This window comes from Talpa europaea, assembly GCF_964194135.1.
Source record: "Talpa europaea genome assembly, chromosome: 4".
Taxonomy (NCBI): Eukaryota; Metazoa; Chordata; class Mammalia; order Eulipotyphla; family Talpidae; genus Talpa; species Talpa europaea.
This window is the reverse complement of record NC_140070.1, coordinates 142,280,517-142,296,505: the sequence shown is the minus strand read 5'-3', so window position 1 is coordinate 142,296,505 and position 15,989 is coordinate 142,280,517. Positions and strand designations below refer to the sequence as shown.

At 52.2% G+C, this 15,989-nt stretch overlaps 1 protein-coding gene across 1 annotated transcript; it reads right to left on the bottom strand.

Moving 5' to 3' along the window:
* Positions 1–4,190: 4,190 nt before the first annotated feature.
* Positions 4,191–9,911, bottom strand: LOC311169640 (carbonyl reductase [NADPH] 1). The gene is made up of 3 exons (XM_084231755.1): positions 9,258–9,911; positions 8,608–8,719; positions 4,191–4,829 (listed from the first exon to the last, which is right to left on the bottom strand). The coding sequence occupies exons 1-3, from the start codon at positions 9,544–9,546 to the stop codon at positions 4,397–4,399; spliced, it is 834 nt and encodes a 277-aa protein (XP_084087881.1). The 5' UTR covers positions 9,547–9,911; the 3' UTR covers positions 4,191–4,396.
* Between the last annotated feature and the right edge of the window lie 6,078 nt (positions 9,912–15,989).

Sequence of the window (15,989 nt, the reverse complement as noted above, 5' to 3'; positions counted from 1 at the left end):
TGGAAGGTGCTTCAGACTTGTGGCAGGCTTTGGGGCCTTGCTCTGGGCCAATCCCATCTGGATGGAGTTTTACCCACGAGGGGACGGGTCACTTTGGGTTCCTGATTTAGAAACTAGATTCTTTGCCTTTCCTGTCTTGTTTCCTAATTGTATTAAAGTTCCTTTCCATTAAAGTCTCCTATGTTTTGTGTTGATGCGGCGGATGGCAGAACCCATTTAGAATAGGCAGGTTTGCGGGGTTTGGGTTGCCCCTCTCCCTGCCCTGGAACAATATTACACAGATTTAGGCAGGTACAATAAAACGTATCTCAAGGAGGGACCCAGTTTGGGGTGGGGGCCCTTATGGAGGCACCACATGGTCAAAATTTTCTTTACCTGTCCTTTCACACAGGAAACTTCTGGGTAGAAAGTGCTGAGATGAGTCGGCAAACAAACCAAAGAGTCACTCCATTTCCCATTAGTTTCCCCCATGTATTTACGTTCCTGAAGTTCATTGCTCTCAGAAACCCAGGCAACTTCTCAACAGGAAGGATTGTGTCTGGTCGGTGGACTAAGGGTCCTTTTCTGGACATTACAAATCAATTGTATTGGGGACTGAGCAGTAGGGGGCAGTCCCTCATATTTGCCTCTTTCTTAGCTGTGAATAACTGAAGGTCCTATTTTAAAGCTTTGCCCTCTGTTTTATTTTAGGACCCACTCAAGGAATCGTGTAGTTTCTACTGACTCAAGTTTCGTATCTTACATAGGTAAGTTTATCACAAGCACACAAGGATGCTTCTAGTCAAATTGGGTCATTAAGATAAAGTCCTCTAATGGGTCATCGGCACTAGAGTCTGTTCTCTTCACTGCCAGCAGGGAATCCCACCCCCACCATCCTGGCCTCCGTAATCAGCACATTGACCATCTTGTTTCATAAATAAATCCTGCCACCCTTTCCGCTTCGTCCTGTAGATTTGCTTTAAAATCAAAGACATCTTATTTCCCCCATAAATACCCAATATGGGGCTTCCCCGGTGGCGCAGCGGTTGAGCTCTGGGTTGCGAGGCTGCCCACAGCCTCTGCAGCGCCGGTTCCATCCCCGGCTGCTCCCCGGCCACCGGAGGAGGGTCCCACATGGCGCGCAGACCTCTCCTGCCGCCCGCTGCTCCCCTCAGCAGTGTCCTTCGGTCCTTCTGCCTGCTCTGCTCCCCGCTCTGGCTCTGGTGAATTCTCTCACCCTCCCGCGCTTCTGACGGTACCCAGTGCTTGTATAAATAAATATATAAATAAATAAAAATTAAAAAAATAAAGTTCAATGTACTTTCTCTCCTTTATAAATAAATAAATACCCTATATGTACTTCTAAAAGATAAGGACTCTTCTTAAAAATGCACTGATTACACTCGAGGTTAATATTTACTCTGTATTGATCATTCAGTGAGTACGGACATTTTTGTGATTATCTCAGTTATTTTAGAGCTGTTTTGATCAAGCCAGGATTTAATCCTAGGTCACATAATAATCCCTACTGTTGTAGATAGATGTGCTAATCAGTCTCTTTACCCTGTGGGTCTTCTGGCACAATTCCCTTCCCCCACCAACACTTAAAAAAAAATACAAAAGACAAGGGCCTCCCTGGTGGCGCAAGGGGTTAAGTCTCATCACTATGAAGCTATCAGCAGCCATTATAGCATGAGTTCTATCCCCGGCCAGGGAGCAGCCCACATGGCAAGCAGACCTCTCCGGTCTCCTCTCTGCTCCCCTCAGTAGTGGATTTCAGTAGATCTGCTGTTCTACTCCTCATTCTGTCTCTGGTAAATCCTCTCACCCTCTGCACCTCTGGCCTGTACCCCAGTTCTTGTACGCATAAATAAATCTTTAAAAAAAAATGAAGTTGTATAATATGTGGTATTTTGTACCTCGCTTTTTTCATTTTGCATAATGCTTTCATTTTGCTTCATGTAAAGTAATCAGCGCTTCATGTCTGTTTATTGCCCAATACCATCCCACTGAGTGGATATCATGTTTGTTTATCCATTTGATATCTGATTGACACTTGAACTCTCTGAGTGGGCCGCGAGGCCAAGAACGTTCATGTCCAGGTGTTTGCACGGGCATGTGCTGTTTGCTTCCTCTCTCCACTCCCTGCGGAGTGGAGTTCCTGAATCATCTGTGGGCGCTCTGTGTTGAGCTGGTTGGGGAACCACAGACTCTTGTCTGCGGCAGCTGAGTCATTTCACATCCCCACTGGTCCAGCGCCTTAGCCTCACCAGGACCCCCGGGGTCTGCTCTGTGTTCTCACAGCCACCCTAATGGGGACCTCAAGGTGCTTCTGAATTGCTTTTCCCTGGTGGCTACTAGTAACTTTGAGCATCTTTTCACAGATTATTGGCTACTCGTATATCTTTTGGATAAAAATCTTATCTAAATCCCTTTATCATTTTTTTAAACTGGACTATTTACCTTCGTTTTTGAGTTCTAAGACTACATTCATTTTTTAAAATGGAAAAATATTTAAATTTGTAATGTAATAGGCCATGTGTCAAAATTATATAACGCATAAAATTATATAACATAAAATGATATGAAAGTAAAAAAATATGAGGCTGCAAGCTCAGACTATGGGGCCACGTGGTGAGAGAAGACCCTGCCACAGCCCCAGTCAACCCCCTCGGCCCCAGCCCAGCCAGGCTGACCCAGGCCCGAAGAAACACCCAGAAAATACGAATTGCAAGAAAGAGCCATTTGTTGTGTCGAGCTGCTTGCTCAGGACTTATTCCTTCATCTTCATGCTGGTGGGAAATACTTGACAGGCGCAGCGGCAACCCAGGACACAGCTGGTGGAGCCCCAGGCTGAGCATGGCGACTGACCTCTCTCTGGGCTTCAGGCGGCTGCGAGGCCTGTCCCAGGCCACCTGCCCACCTCTCCACTATTAGGTGAAATGTGGAGCCCGCAGTGTCTTTGAAACTACGCCTGACGGGTCTCCCGTGACAGCGGCTCTGCCGGCAGCAGGCTGAGGGCGGAGGGGTTCCCAGAAATGTCCCGTCACCCCTGGGTCTTCAGCCTCCAGGGACAGAGGGGGTCACTGTGAGTGTTTCAGGGACGGTGGAGGACAAAGAGCCTGGAAGAGAGAAGCTTCCTGGCTCTTCTCCTCCTTGGCTGGATAGACCCCTTCCTCGGTGCACAAAGCAAGCTTCTCCACCGGGCCAGGCCTGTCTGTGGGAGAGCAGCTGAGAGGGTGCGGGGCTAGCGGGAAGCCATTCAGCGGCCAGCGAGGGGTCCCTCGCTGCGGCAGGACGGAGGCGTGCTCTGCAGACGGGTTTGGATGCAAGAGAGGAATAACTCTGAATCTTTCCTCACAGGCAGGCCCCTATGGTATCTCAATGAGGCAAATGCCCCAGACGGAGGCCATTCCCTGGGGCCGCTCCAGAAATTCCTGAGTGAGGGGAAGATGGGGAAGCCCAGGCTGCACCCCTGGGGGGCTGGCTGAGACCCAGTATGAGCTGTGCTTTAGGAACTTACAAGGGGATGAAAGGGGAGAACTTCCCTATTCATGTTGGCCCCAAGGACAGGAGCAAACAGAAGCGTGATTCTTAACACCCTGTGGCTTTGGGGCATTTTGCCCTCAAACAGAATAGAGGCTGTTCATTCCTGTCTTGCATTTTTAGGCCCCGGGGGTGATGGGAACTCCTTGGCATGGATGTTCCTGTTTATTCTCTCCTATAGTTCCCTACAGGAAAAGCCAGAGTGGTAATTTTTTTTTTTTACCCACTGGGGAAAGAAATGAAACAAAAAGTTCATCCTTCTGGGCCTCCCCAGGGGCTAAGCACAGCACCGTGCAGTTATCTGCAGCCTCTGCAGCACAAGCTGAATTCCCGGCCAGCCGGGGAGATACCCACATGGCACAGACCTCTCCTGTCTTGCTGCTCCCCTCAGAAATGTAATTCTGTTGATCTGCCCATTTTGCTCCCCGGTCTCTGGTGGATCCTCTCGCCCCGCCCCCCGCCCCCCAGCTCTGGCCAACACCCCCGTTCTTGTATGCGTAAATAAAAATCTTAAAAGAAAATTTACTATCCAGACTTGCTCATAAAGTTGGCAACCTTGAGTTACTGTCCACTCTCTTAATCTAACTTTTGACCTTTAGATTTCTGAGCTAGGTCAGCATGTGAATAATGTGCACAAGTGGGTATTTGTATAGATTTATTCATCAATTGTTCATTCGTTATTTACACCATATACTTTCTCCATAGCACGGAAGAAATCACAAGTGTTTAGGGACTCAGGGGCCAACTTGAAGTGGGTACCCACAGGGAAACTCAATTATCTCTTTGCATAAGAATGTGCTTGATTGTTAAGTGACCGCTTGGCCAAAGCAGGACAGGCACAAAAGAGCCCATGGGTGGTGCTGAGTTGAGCTCACCACTGTTCAACTTTCTTCTCCATGACAAACTGTCCATGAGGCCCGTCAGCGTCTGAGGGCAGAAGGGCCAGGTAGACCGGGGTCTCTGCTCCTTCTTCTGGACTTTTGGTGGCTTTGGGACCAGCCATGTCGGTCCTCACCCACCCTGGGCAGCAGGCATTCAGAAGGATCTTGTCTCCTCCCCTCTGCTCACTCAGTTTCCTGGCATGGATTCGGGACAGGACTGTGACCCCGATTTTGGACACTCCGTAGGCAGTGTTAGGCCAGCCCTCCTTCTGGTGCACCCCGTTCTTTGTGTCTTCCACAAACTTGTTCATGAGTGCCACCAGCTCCTCCTCCGTGATGGTCTCACTTCTGAACTTCTGCTGCAGGTCGGGGCTGCAGTTTTTGAGGGCTCTGAGAGACACCATGCTGGATATGTTCACCACCCTACCTGAAAATCAACACAAGCGGTTACCTGGAAGGGTGTGCAAAGTGTGATGAATCCCAAATGCACTAGCATTATGGAGCAGAAAATCTACAAGAGTTCCATTTGAGTTTATTGGAGACTTTGGAGTGAAGGACATGACACCATCTTAAAACTTGTCATACTTAAAATGTCTCAGATGGTGTCAGAGAAATGGTCAAATGGTAAATAAATGATAATCATTTTGTAGGAGCAGGTTAAGGGGTAGGTGGAAGTGCTCCTGCATTCTTAAGCAGATGGCATCTCTTCCCCTAAAGTTCTGAAATTGTAAAGACCAGGAATGTGCTCCCAGGAGATGCAATCAGCCCAGTGTGGTTGAGCATAGAGGCGGCAGGACCCACCAGTTTGGGGCCACTGGGAACTTTTTTTAAAAAAGATTTATGTAAATACAAGAACTGGAGTACAGACCAGAGGTGTGGGAGGTGAGAGGAGTCACCAGAGACAGAGTGGGGAACAGAACAGTCAGACTGACTGAAATACACTGCTGAGGGGAGCAGCGGGAGAGACAGGAGGTCTGCTGTGCCACATGGGTAGCTCTATGGCCGGCCCAGGATTGAACTGGTGCTGCAGAGGCTGCGGATAGCTTCATACTGCTGTGCTTAACCCCTTGTGCCACCAGGGAGGCCCGCACTGTGAACCTTAAGGTCGTCTGGACAGTGCTCTCTGAAGCAGTCTCTGGGGACCAGCAGGAAGCTGAATGGCTTATGGGTGGCAGTTGCAAGGTGACAGGGAAGCCTGCCACAGTGCTGGAGGAAGCTCAGAAGCCGGTTGTGTGAGCTGTGTGTTTTTTATTTTGGCATTTGGGTTTCTATCAGCTCGGGAGCAGTGTCCAATGTCCCGGTGATACCACCGTCAGGCGGGGCAGAGGAACGGACTGCAGATTTCCCACTAGGCAAAAGGAGAGCATACCTATTTAGCATGATGGTAGCTTTATCTTGGATTTGGGGAACGTGATTATCATAATGTACACGGATAGCTCTCTGAGCACTCCTGGAGCCTAAAAATCCCTACCACATCACACGGAACAGGAACGTTCTATTTCCCAAAGGAGGGAGACCTGCACTAAAGGGATGGCCCTACGGGTCAAGGCCTGTGGAGTCCCTCGGGGATGGAGGGAGTGAAAGCAGGACGGGCCAAAGCCCATTGGAAGAAACAATTTCAGGACTGGCCAGAGGCTGGGCCCAGCAGGTGGGCACCCTGCTGTGCTTCTCTGAAGTGGCCTTCCAGGTCCATGCGATGAGTGGACATGAGGAACAGCAGCAACACAGAGATGGGGGAATTGCTGATAGGACGATGACACCCCCAGAGGCACAAAATACTGGGACACTCTGTTTACAAGCTATAGAGTTCTGGAGGCTCTGGGGCTGATCCCTGAGGGGATGGCCCTGCATCAAGATGGGGAGTTGGTCAAATGAATTCTGACAAATGCCATATCCCCTCGGGGCCAGGCTCTGCATCCCCAAAAGTAGATGCAAACCTTCTCATAGTGGAACAGGACCGGGAGAGAGGACACTTCCCCCATTTGGACTGACAAGTGACATTTCTTCAGCCCACCAGACGCACCTTCTTCTACAGTGGTTTGACAGACAACTGGGATGGACAATTGAAATGATGTTTCCTTAAACACGAGGAACAGGTGGGAAGGGTGACTCACACACATCCACGGGTGTGTACTCAGTCAACATGAGTGGGTGCAGGACAGACTTTGCTTCTCCAGGGTTCTGGGGTGACTATACACTTGTCCACAATGCCACCTCAACACCTGTCTTCCCACCTGATAAGGTGGTCCCAGCACCGCTGCTGCGGTGGTCTTAGCAAGAAACCAGAAGCACAACTTTCAACTTGGAAGTCAGAATTCCTAGGGGGCCGATGGGGTGGATTTTGCCTGCACCCAGCTGGTAAGATGGGAGCAGGGTGCGGAGCCCCACCCCTCAGTGGTGGAGGAGCCGGATGGTTCTGGACCCATGTCAGCCCACGGACTGCGGGCGGGGCTGGACGGAAGGGAAGGGCCTTGTTGGAGAAGAGGCATCGCAGGCAGGGTCAGGACAGTGATGTCCCTTGGAAAGGTGCAAAGGTGCGGGTGAAAGACAAGGACAGTGGGGACAGTGGGGACAGTGAGGGTAAGGACAGAATAAAGGAGCTGAGCCATAAAAGAAACCCCATTCTCCATTGTTAGCTCCGCCTTTTATCTACAAAGGCGTCTTCCTGAGCACGTTCAGTGGTGCTTCCCACAGAGTTTTTTCTCAGACCTTAAAATCTTTTAATATCACTAAATAGTTCTGCACAAATAGTTTTATGGAAGTTCTATACAGCTGTTGTTTAAGTGAAGAACCGTATTAGCACAAAAACATTGAAATGTATAGTGGGTGTTATATAAATTCTGTTAAGATGCTCAATGATCCTTTTGTTACATAGATCTTTGGCAAGACACAGCAGTGGCCTGTGTGAGAAAAGGATTAAGCTTGAACAAAGCAAGGCCTGGCTCTCTGCCTAGCACTGGAATGGGTCGTGTGATAAAAATTTCTTTCTTTCTCTGGATTTCTGGGTCAGGCCATATGATCTATGCTGACCATGTGATCATGCTGGGGCCAGGGGCTGCTGTCAGCGGACCTCGGGAGGGGCTGCAGAGTTGGGTCAGCCAAGAGGGCCATGAGTGAGGTTTCTGTGACCAGCCCCCCAAGAGAAACACTGGACAGCAAGGCTGGGGGAGGTTCCTAGTGGTCACCGTGGGTATTGTCCCAGGTGGCCGGTACAAGAAAGAGCTGCTGTCCACAGCAATTTATGGGCAGCGGAAAATTAGAAAGCTCCACGTATGGCTACTCCTGGCCCATTCCTATGAGGATTCTCCCACTGTTGCTTTGAATTGGTATCCATTTAGATACAAGGTAATCCTGAGTATAACAGTTCTGGCAGATTTGAGTCCTTCTAGGGCCTCCCTGGTGGCGCAGCGGTAGAGGGCTGGGTTGCGAAGCTGCCCTCAGCCTCTGCAGCGCCGGTTCGATCCCCGGCTGCTCCCCGGCCACCGCAGGAGGGTCCCACAAGGCGCGCAGACCTCTCCTGCCACCTGCTGCTCCCCTCAGCAGTGTACTTCGGTCCTTCTGCCTGCTCTGCTCCCCGCTCTGGCTCTGGTGAATTCTCTCACCCTCCCACGCTTCTGACTGTACTCAGTGCTTGTATAAATAAATAAATAAATAAATAAAGGTTTGAGTCATTCTAGTGAATTATTGAACTTGGTGTTGGGGACCTCCTGAATTTGTAAAGACCAAGAATAACAACCCATTTGGTTCTTCTGGGATGTAGAAGCCAGTTAATATAACAGTCGATCAACAGACGGGAAATATCCGTGGGACGAGATGCAGAGAAAGACACCGGGGGCTAACGACTTGGTGGTAGTGTGGGTTCCACCAGCCTGAATAAGGTTGTCTGAGAGAGGGGGAGGCAGGTGTGGGTCTGGGATAGATGATCGGAGTTCACAGTGGAGGACACACAGCACGGGGGGCCTCTCTGAGACTCTGCAGGAAGACCCAGAGGGTCAGGAGTGCTGTGTGCAAGGAGAGCAGGCCCGAGTGAGGAAAGTGTGTACAGGTGGGAAGCAGCAGGTATGTGCTCCCGGGAGACGCAACCAGCCCAGTGTGGCTGAGCACACCGGTGGCAGGACCCGCAGGTAGGGAGGCAGGCAGGGGCCAGGTCCTGCCAGGGACTGCAGTGTGGGTCCTCCACACACTCCCTTGGGGTCCACACTCACCTTGGGGCTTTATAAGGGGCAGCAGTTCTGCGCTGACATCTCTAGTTCCAAAAAAGTTTGTTTTCATAGTTACCTCTGCTTGGACGTGGAACGGTGTGGGATCATTCACTGTCGGGAGAGAAGCAGAGCAGGGTTAATAAGCAGTGGCCGCTGGCAAAATTCCACAGAACAGTGAAAACACAGTGCATGTAAAACCTGCTGAATTTTTAACTGGCTTCTAGTTATGGTCTTGCTGTAGGACACCTTCTGCATTTGCAACACTCCAGGCTTTGGAGAGGTGTCCTGGGGGGGGGGGGGCTGCGTAAAGTCTGCACCCGTGAGAGCTCTTGGACCAGATTTCGAGATTTTTTCCCTTTTATTTCAAAACACATAAAAAAACCCCGCCCCACTGGCCTCGAGTGTCATCAAGACAAAGTGCGGCGACCTGGACATGCCCCGGGAGTGGCGCCTGGGAAACATAAGAGGCTCTGGCTGGAGAGCCCCGGAATTCCCAGGAGCGCAGGTCAGCGCACCCCCGCCCCACCCCCACCCCGCCCGGGGGAGGCGCTCCGGACCCCGAGGGCGCCTGGCGCGCGCCCAGGGCCTCCCCGACGCGGCTCCCGGCGGGCGGAGGGGCCCGGGGTGCCCGCCGCGCCCCGCGCTTTACCCTTGAAGGCGATGCCCGCGTTGTTGACCAGCACGTCGAGGCCCCCGTACTCCCGGCGCAGGAAGTCGCGCAGCGCGCGGACGCTGCCCGGGTCGTCGATGTCCAGCGGGTGGAAGCGCGGGCTCAGGCCCTCGGCCTGGAGCTGCTGCACGGCCGCCCGGCCCCGCGCCGCGTCCCGCGCCGTGAGCACCACGTCCCCCGAGAACTGGCGGCACAGGGCGCGCGCGATGGCGAAGCCGATGCCCTTGTTGGCGCCGGTCACCAGCGCCACGCGCGTGGAGGACGCCATGGCGGGCGCGCGGGCCGGGCGGGAGGGCGAGGCCGCGGGAACCGACCCCCGAGTCCGCCCGTCCCGCGGCGCAGGGGCCTTTATGCGCAGGCGCGCCCCGCCCCGCCCCGCCCCTGGGCCGGCCCCCCGGAACCCCCGGGGTGCAGGGCGGGCGGAGCGGCGGGTCGGCGGGTTTGCAAAACCTGCCAGGGGCGCGGGGTGCTGATCGCTGCGCCTGCCTGCAGCCCCTCGCAGCTAAGCCGAGCGCGCACCTGCTGCGCCAGGTGTCCCTGCTTCCCCCAAGTGTCCAGCGCAGTGCTGCTTGAACAACGGGGCATTCGTGCAGACTTTTTTTTTTTAATTATTTTTTTTTTTTGTGGGACCCTCGCCGGTGGCCGGGGAACTAACCGGCGCTGCAGAGGCTGCGGGCAGCTTTGCAACCCAGCGCTCAACCGCTGCGCCACCGGGGAGGCCCTGATGATGATTTTTTTTTTGAACATCCATTGAGCCTAAGTGTTTGCAACTGAAGTTTTGGAATGACCTGGCAGTGAACACGACAAGAGGTCTGGCGTGTGCTGATTTCAGCAAAGCTGCCGGCTAATCCTTGGCCGGTTTCCACATCCCTGACCAGTAATGTTTACTTAATCATCAGAGGGGGCGCCCCGACTTGTTGCCGGGTACTGAGAGGAGTCAGGGACTTGGCAGCCCTTCCTCTCGCTCAGGGGCTCAAGGTGACAGGCCAGGATGCCCCAGGATGCCCCCCCCCTTTTTTAAAAGATTTATTTATGCATACAAGAGCTGGGGTACAGGCCAGAGATGGGGGGGTAGGCAGTGAGAGGATTCACTAGAGACAGAGTGGGGAACAGAACAGGCAGACTGACGAAATACGCTGCTGAGGGGAGCAGCGGGCGAGCCAGGAGAGGTCTGCTGTGCCATGTGGGTTGCTCCCTGGCCAGCCAGGTATTGAACTCGTGCTGCAGTGGCTGCGGATTGCTTCATAGTGTGGTGCTTTATCCTTTGCGCCCCCAGGACGCCTGTTATATACCCCTGTGCTGCGGAAAGAGAGGAAATGGATCATCATAAAGTTCACAAAGTAGGTCAGGGGTGGGAAATGAGTTTTCTTTCTTCTCTGACTTTAAAATGTGAAAGAGGGAACTCTAAGGCCAAGTTTCATTTCTGTTCTGCCCCTTATATTATCCAGTTGCTAAACTGGCCATTTCCATATACATTTAATTAAAAAAACAATTTAAGTTTTAGTTCTCTAGTTGCACTGGGCACATTTCAAGTGCTCAGCAGTTACAAGGGTGTGGCTGCGCTGGACGGTGCTGAAGGCCACATTTCCATTCGCTGACAGCTGCGCTGAGCTGGGACACTTGCTGTGTTAACTACCTTGTAATTTTTAGGTAGGTTTCCAGTTGCACACCCCACCACACATACAAAAGCTAATTATTAGGAAAAGACCTTTTCTGTTTTTTGTTTTTTTTTTTTCAAAGATTTATTTATGTATTTATACAAGCACTGGGTACAGTCAGAAGCGCGGGAGGGTGAGAGAATTCACCAGAGCCAGAGCGGGGAGCAGAGCAGGCAGAAGGACCGAAGGACACTGCTGAGGGGAGCAGCGGGTGGCGGGAGAGGTCTGCGCGATGCGGGACCCTCCTCTGGTGGCCGGGGAGCAGCCGGGGATCGAACTGGCGCTGCAGAGGCTGCGGGCAGCTTGGCAACCCAGCGCTCAACTGCTGCAGCACCGGGGAGGCCCGTTTGTTTTTTTTAACCTAAATTTCTATTTAGATAATTGGAGATTCTCATGCAGTAGTAAAAAAAATAACAGATTTGTTACACATTACCAGTTTTCCTCAATGGTAGCATTTAACCAAATTATAGCATGTCACAATCTGGATGCTAATGTCAAAGCATTCTTGGTGCATATCCAGTTTTCCTTGTGTGTGTGTGTGTGTGTGTGTGTGTTTGGATCTATAGAGTTTTATCACCGGTAGGTTAGGTCTGTGTATGCAGCACTGCAGCCGAGATAAGATTCCTGTGCCTTTAAGTATCCCTCCTGTTACTCTTTTATAACTAAATATCTCTCCCCCCCACCCCCGCCAGTATTCTAAAAATTTCCCCTCCATTTCTAAAATTTTGTTTCCAAAATGTTACATTAGTCTTACAGTATGTCACTGAGGACCAAGGAAAAAATTCTACTTTTGCTCTGCTGGAAAATGTTTACCTGCAGCCCGCCAGGGCCCCCTCCTGGGGATGGAGTCAGTAGAACAATGATTCTTGTCATGGTGAAAAACCCAGGAACAAAGGAACTTCGGAAAAAGTCCATAGACCACAGTTTCTGTCTTGTTTTCTGAGTTGCATAAAGGAGGAGCATGAGGTGAGGGCCTGGGCTGGGCCCTCACAGCTCTAGTGGTACAGACACTCAAATGACCTTTGGTCCTGCCTTCTTCCCAAGCACAACAGCTCTGGCTGAATTAGTTCTGTGAGTCAAGGGTTGCTCTGAAGTTGGTGTGAGGGTTTTTCCTTTACCAATTAAATGAGCTTGCTGGGAAACAACTTCCTTTAGTTAACCGATGTTAAAAATTCCTATCTTCTTTCCTAAGAAAAATTATGTATTCTTTCTGTACCTGTAACTTACCTATGTCTGAGGCCAAAAACTCTGCTATTGGCCTCTTGGGTTTTTGTCCTGAGTTTGGCTCTGAATAACCAATTTAAGTTTCCTTCCCTGTGGTGATTATTACAGTTGTCATAGCCAGTGGTGTTGGTTTTTGTTCACTCTGGATAACTAAGAGCTGTGTTTTGAACTTTCTCTCTTATCCAGATATATACTCAGCTGCTATTTGCTGGACTGTCTCCACAAACCACTTCTTCTTTGTGAGTGTGAGCCGGTATAGAAGGAAGTGAGATGGTGGGCCTCCCTGGTGGCGCAGCGGTTGAGCGCTGGGTTGCGAAGCTGCCCGCGGCCTCTGCGGTGCCAGTTCGATCCCCAGCTGCTCCCCAGCCACTGGAGGAGGGTCCCGCATGGCGCGCAGACCTTTCCTGCCGCCCGCTGCTCCCCTCAGCAGTGTACTTCAGTCCTTCTGCCTGCTCTGCCTCCCACTCTGGCTCTGGTGAATTCTCTCACCCTCCCGCGCTTCTGACTGTACCCAGTGCTTGTATAAACAAATAAAACAAACAAACAAAAACATGCCTCTATATATAAAAAAAAAAAGAAGGAAGTGAGATGGGCACAAGGCATATGGCATGGGAGATTGGCTCGGAGGGCTGAAAACTGTGACTTCCAGTACATGTTGCTTATCCTTTAGTGCTGTCAGGGCCCAGGGGTGCTGAGAGACCCTAGAGATTCTTACTTAGGTGCAGGAAAGAATTCAGGTGGGTCTCAGAGTAGGTGAATTAGAACTGAGACTTTTATTGCACACTTGCAGTACATTCTCAAGAGTGTGGGGATTCAAGAGAATGGTGCCTTGGGTCTCAAGGCTGCTGACATACAGACCTGTCCTCAGGTGTTGACTTAGAATGAATAGTATGTTCATTTGGTAGCCTTTGAGCTGTGGTCATCTTAGGGATTTGGCCCCCAGCTGTTAGAGACTGTTAATGTTTAAATGTTTAACAGTTAAACATTCCCTAGGCCAAGGTAGAGGCCTAGTTGAGAAAATGACTCTGAGAACTGGCTAGTTTGGCTAAGGAGACAATCTTTGTAAGTTCCCATCTAGAAATCGGAAGTATATATTATATCATCCCATTATGAAATTAAAATACCTGTGTCATCTGCCCATTTTGTTCCTGTCTTAAATGCTTTTGTGTGCGAATGTGATGGCTGGTGCTACAACAACAACCTGGAGACCATGAGGAAACAAACTTAAAACTAACTCCCAGAGATGGTGGAGTGAAAAATTAGAAAGACCCCTCATCCTTGCTGACATGATTGAATCATGGATCCAAACCTGGAACCATCTACTTCCAGATCCCCCTTTTCAATAAATTTTAATTCTTATGCAAATTCCCATAAACACCTCAAGCATTTCTCTGATTAGTAGTATCTTACTGAAGCGAAAATATATTATTGCGCAAATGAATATAATAAAGATTCCAGCAGAACTTCCAGCCCAGGTACAATGAACACTCCAATGCAGGCGTCATCAACAAGTTTGCTGACTCACAGCTCTTTCCCTTTCAAGATTCATGGCCAGGGCCTCAGCACTCTTATCTACAAAGTCAGGCAGCTGGCCAAGCTGGTCTGTCTCTCCAAGACCATCCCAGAATGCCTGCATCTTTCCCCCCTTGCCCTAACCCCCCCCCCCCCCAAATCTGGGGACTTTGCCAGAAATGGTTGTGTCTGCTGAAAAATGATGCCATCACTGTAACAGATATGGAGACAGTTGTGTATGAAAGGAACCCTTGGTCTTTAAACCGGTGCTCAGACCTTACTGGGCTCCTCAGGTCTGGGACCTGATGCAAGAGTAATAAAGCTTCTCCTGACCTCACCATTCCTGAAGTACCGCTTGTTTTTCCTCTGCCTGGGGAAAAGGCTAGAATTCATTTCCACATTACTACTGTGGGGCATTTGTCATAAACCAACATTGGAAGGTTTAGCCAAGTTTCACGCTTTACTTGACTTCCCTAGTTTTCCCCCAGATGATCCCTTTCATCCTAAGATTCCCTCCAGAAAACCACTTTACATTTAACTGTCATGTCTCCTTGGTCTCCTCTGGCTTATGACGAATTCTAAGTTTACTTGTTTTTCATGAATTTTGACAGATTTTAGGACTACTAGTCAGGAGTTTTTGGTTTTGGCCGATGTTTTCTTTTTTCTTTTTTAATTTATACAAGAACCGGGGTACAGACCAGAGGTGCGGGTGGTGAGAGGATTCACCAGAGATAGTGGGGAACAGAACAGGCAGACAGACCAAGACACTGCTGAGGGGAGAAGAGGGCGAGACAGGAGAGGTCTGCCGCACCACATGGGACTCTCCCTGGCTGGCCGGGGCTCGAACCCACGCTGCAGAGGCTGCAGACAGCTTCACAGCGCGGCGCTCAACCACCTGCGCCACCAGGGAGGTCCGGCTGCTGTTTTTCTTAAGGAAGAATTGGGGGGACGGGTTTGGGGGAGTAAAGCCACACAGGTGAAGTACCCTTCTTGTATCTGAGGGACAATTTATCACAGATGAGGTTAGCCCTAGCCATCTGGCCAAGGGGGTGTTGTCGGTGTCCCCCACTATAAGGCTATGTCCCCCCGCGGTCTTCGGCGCTCACTGGGCACAGCCCACAGGTAAGGTAGGCAGAGCTGGGCGCCATCTCGCGGAGGGACGACGCCGACCAGGCTGGGATCAGAGCCCGCTAGGGGCGGCGCGGCTCCTCGAGCAGCCAGAGGCGAGGCTGGGCCGGGCTGAGGAGCGGGCGGGCTGGGGCGCGCCGGGCTTGCTGGGCCCCAGGCGGGGGACTCCCGGTCAGGGGCTAGGGGGGCGGCTAAGGCGCATCCCCCACTAGCTTCGTCCCCCCTAAAACGGGAGGGAAAGACCCACCGCCGCCTCCGAGGCAGGGTCCCCGCCCGCGGGCCTAGATACCGGGCGGGGCCGGGCGTCTGCGGCGCAGCCAGGCCACGGCGCATGCGCAGCCGGGGGCGCCGGCGCGAACAGGACGGCTCCTCCCGGCGCCTGGGCGCGGGGCGGGTGGCGCTCGGTCTCGCCCTCTGCTGCCTCAGCGCATTTCCTGAAGGCAGTTCTGGGTTCAACAGTCGGGCACTGCCCTGGGCTTCCGCGCGCGCCCACCCCGCGGCCGCCGCCATGTTGGAGGTGAGTGACGCACTTCCGGGGCGGGATCAGTTGCCCCGGAAGTGGGGCGGGGCCCCCAGTTGCCCCGGAAGTGGGGCGGGTCCTGCCCACGTTGTCCGGGCAATTTAATTTTTCGGTGTGAAAAGGAAAAGCCCAGTTCGGGCCGCGGGGCCTCGCCGGGCCTGGCCGCGAGCTGCGCCCGGCGCCACCTCCCACCACGCGGAGGTCACGTCTAGCGGGCGCTGGCCCCGAGGCCGCCGTGGGCGCGCCTGGGCGAGGCCCCGGGGTCGGGGGCCGCGGGTGAGCCCCCCGGCCGGGCGCGGGCGCGGGAGTGGGCAGGGCAGCCCGGGGGGTTCCCGGGCAGCTCCGGCCGGGAGGCCCCGTCCCCACCCGCCCACGCTGGGCAGCGAGGCCCGCCCCTTCAGTCTCGCTCGTCTGCTGTGTGTCAGTGGTCGGGTTTCAAAGCAGCTGCGTGCTTGAAGCGCACAGGCCTCAGGGGAGCTCATGTATCCTCGTGCGAGTCTCACAACAGGATACAAATTAGTACGTTCCCTCCCCCGTCCAGTTTCGCATATCCTTTCTTAAACCCTTTCTGTTTTATAAATTCCTGTCATGGGCTCAAAAGCGAACCCAAAGTTTTCACTGAATTTGTAATGTTCTGCAACTTTTTTTTTTTTTCCCACTAATGTATCT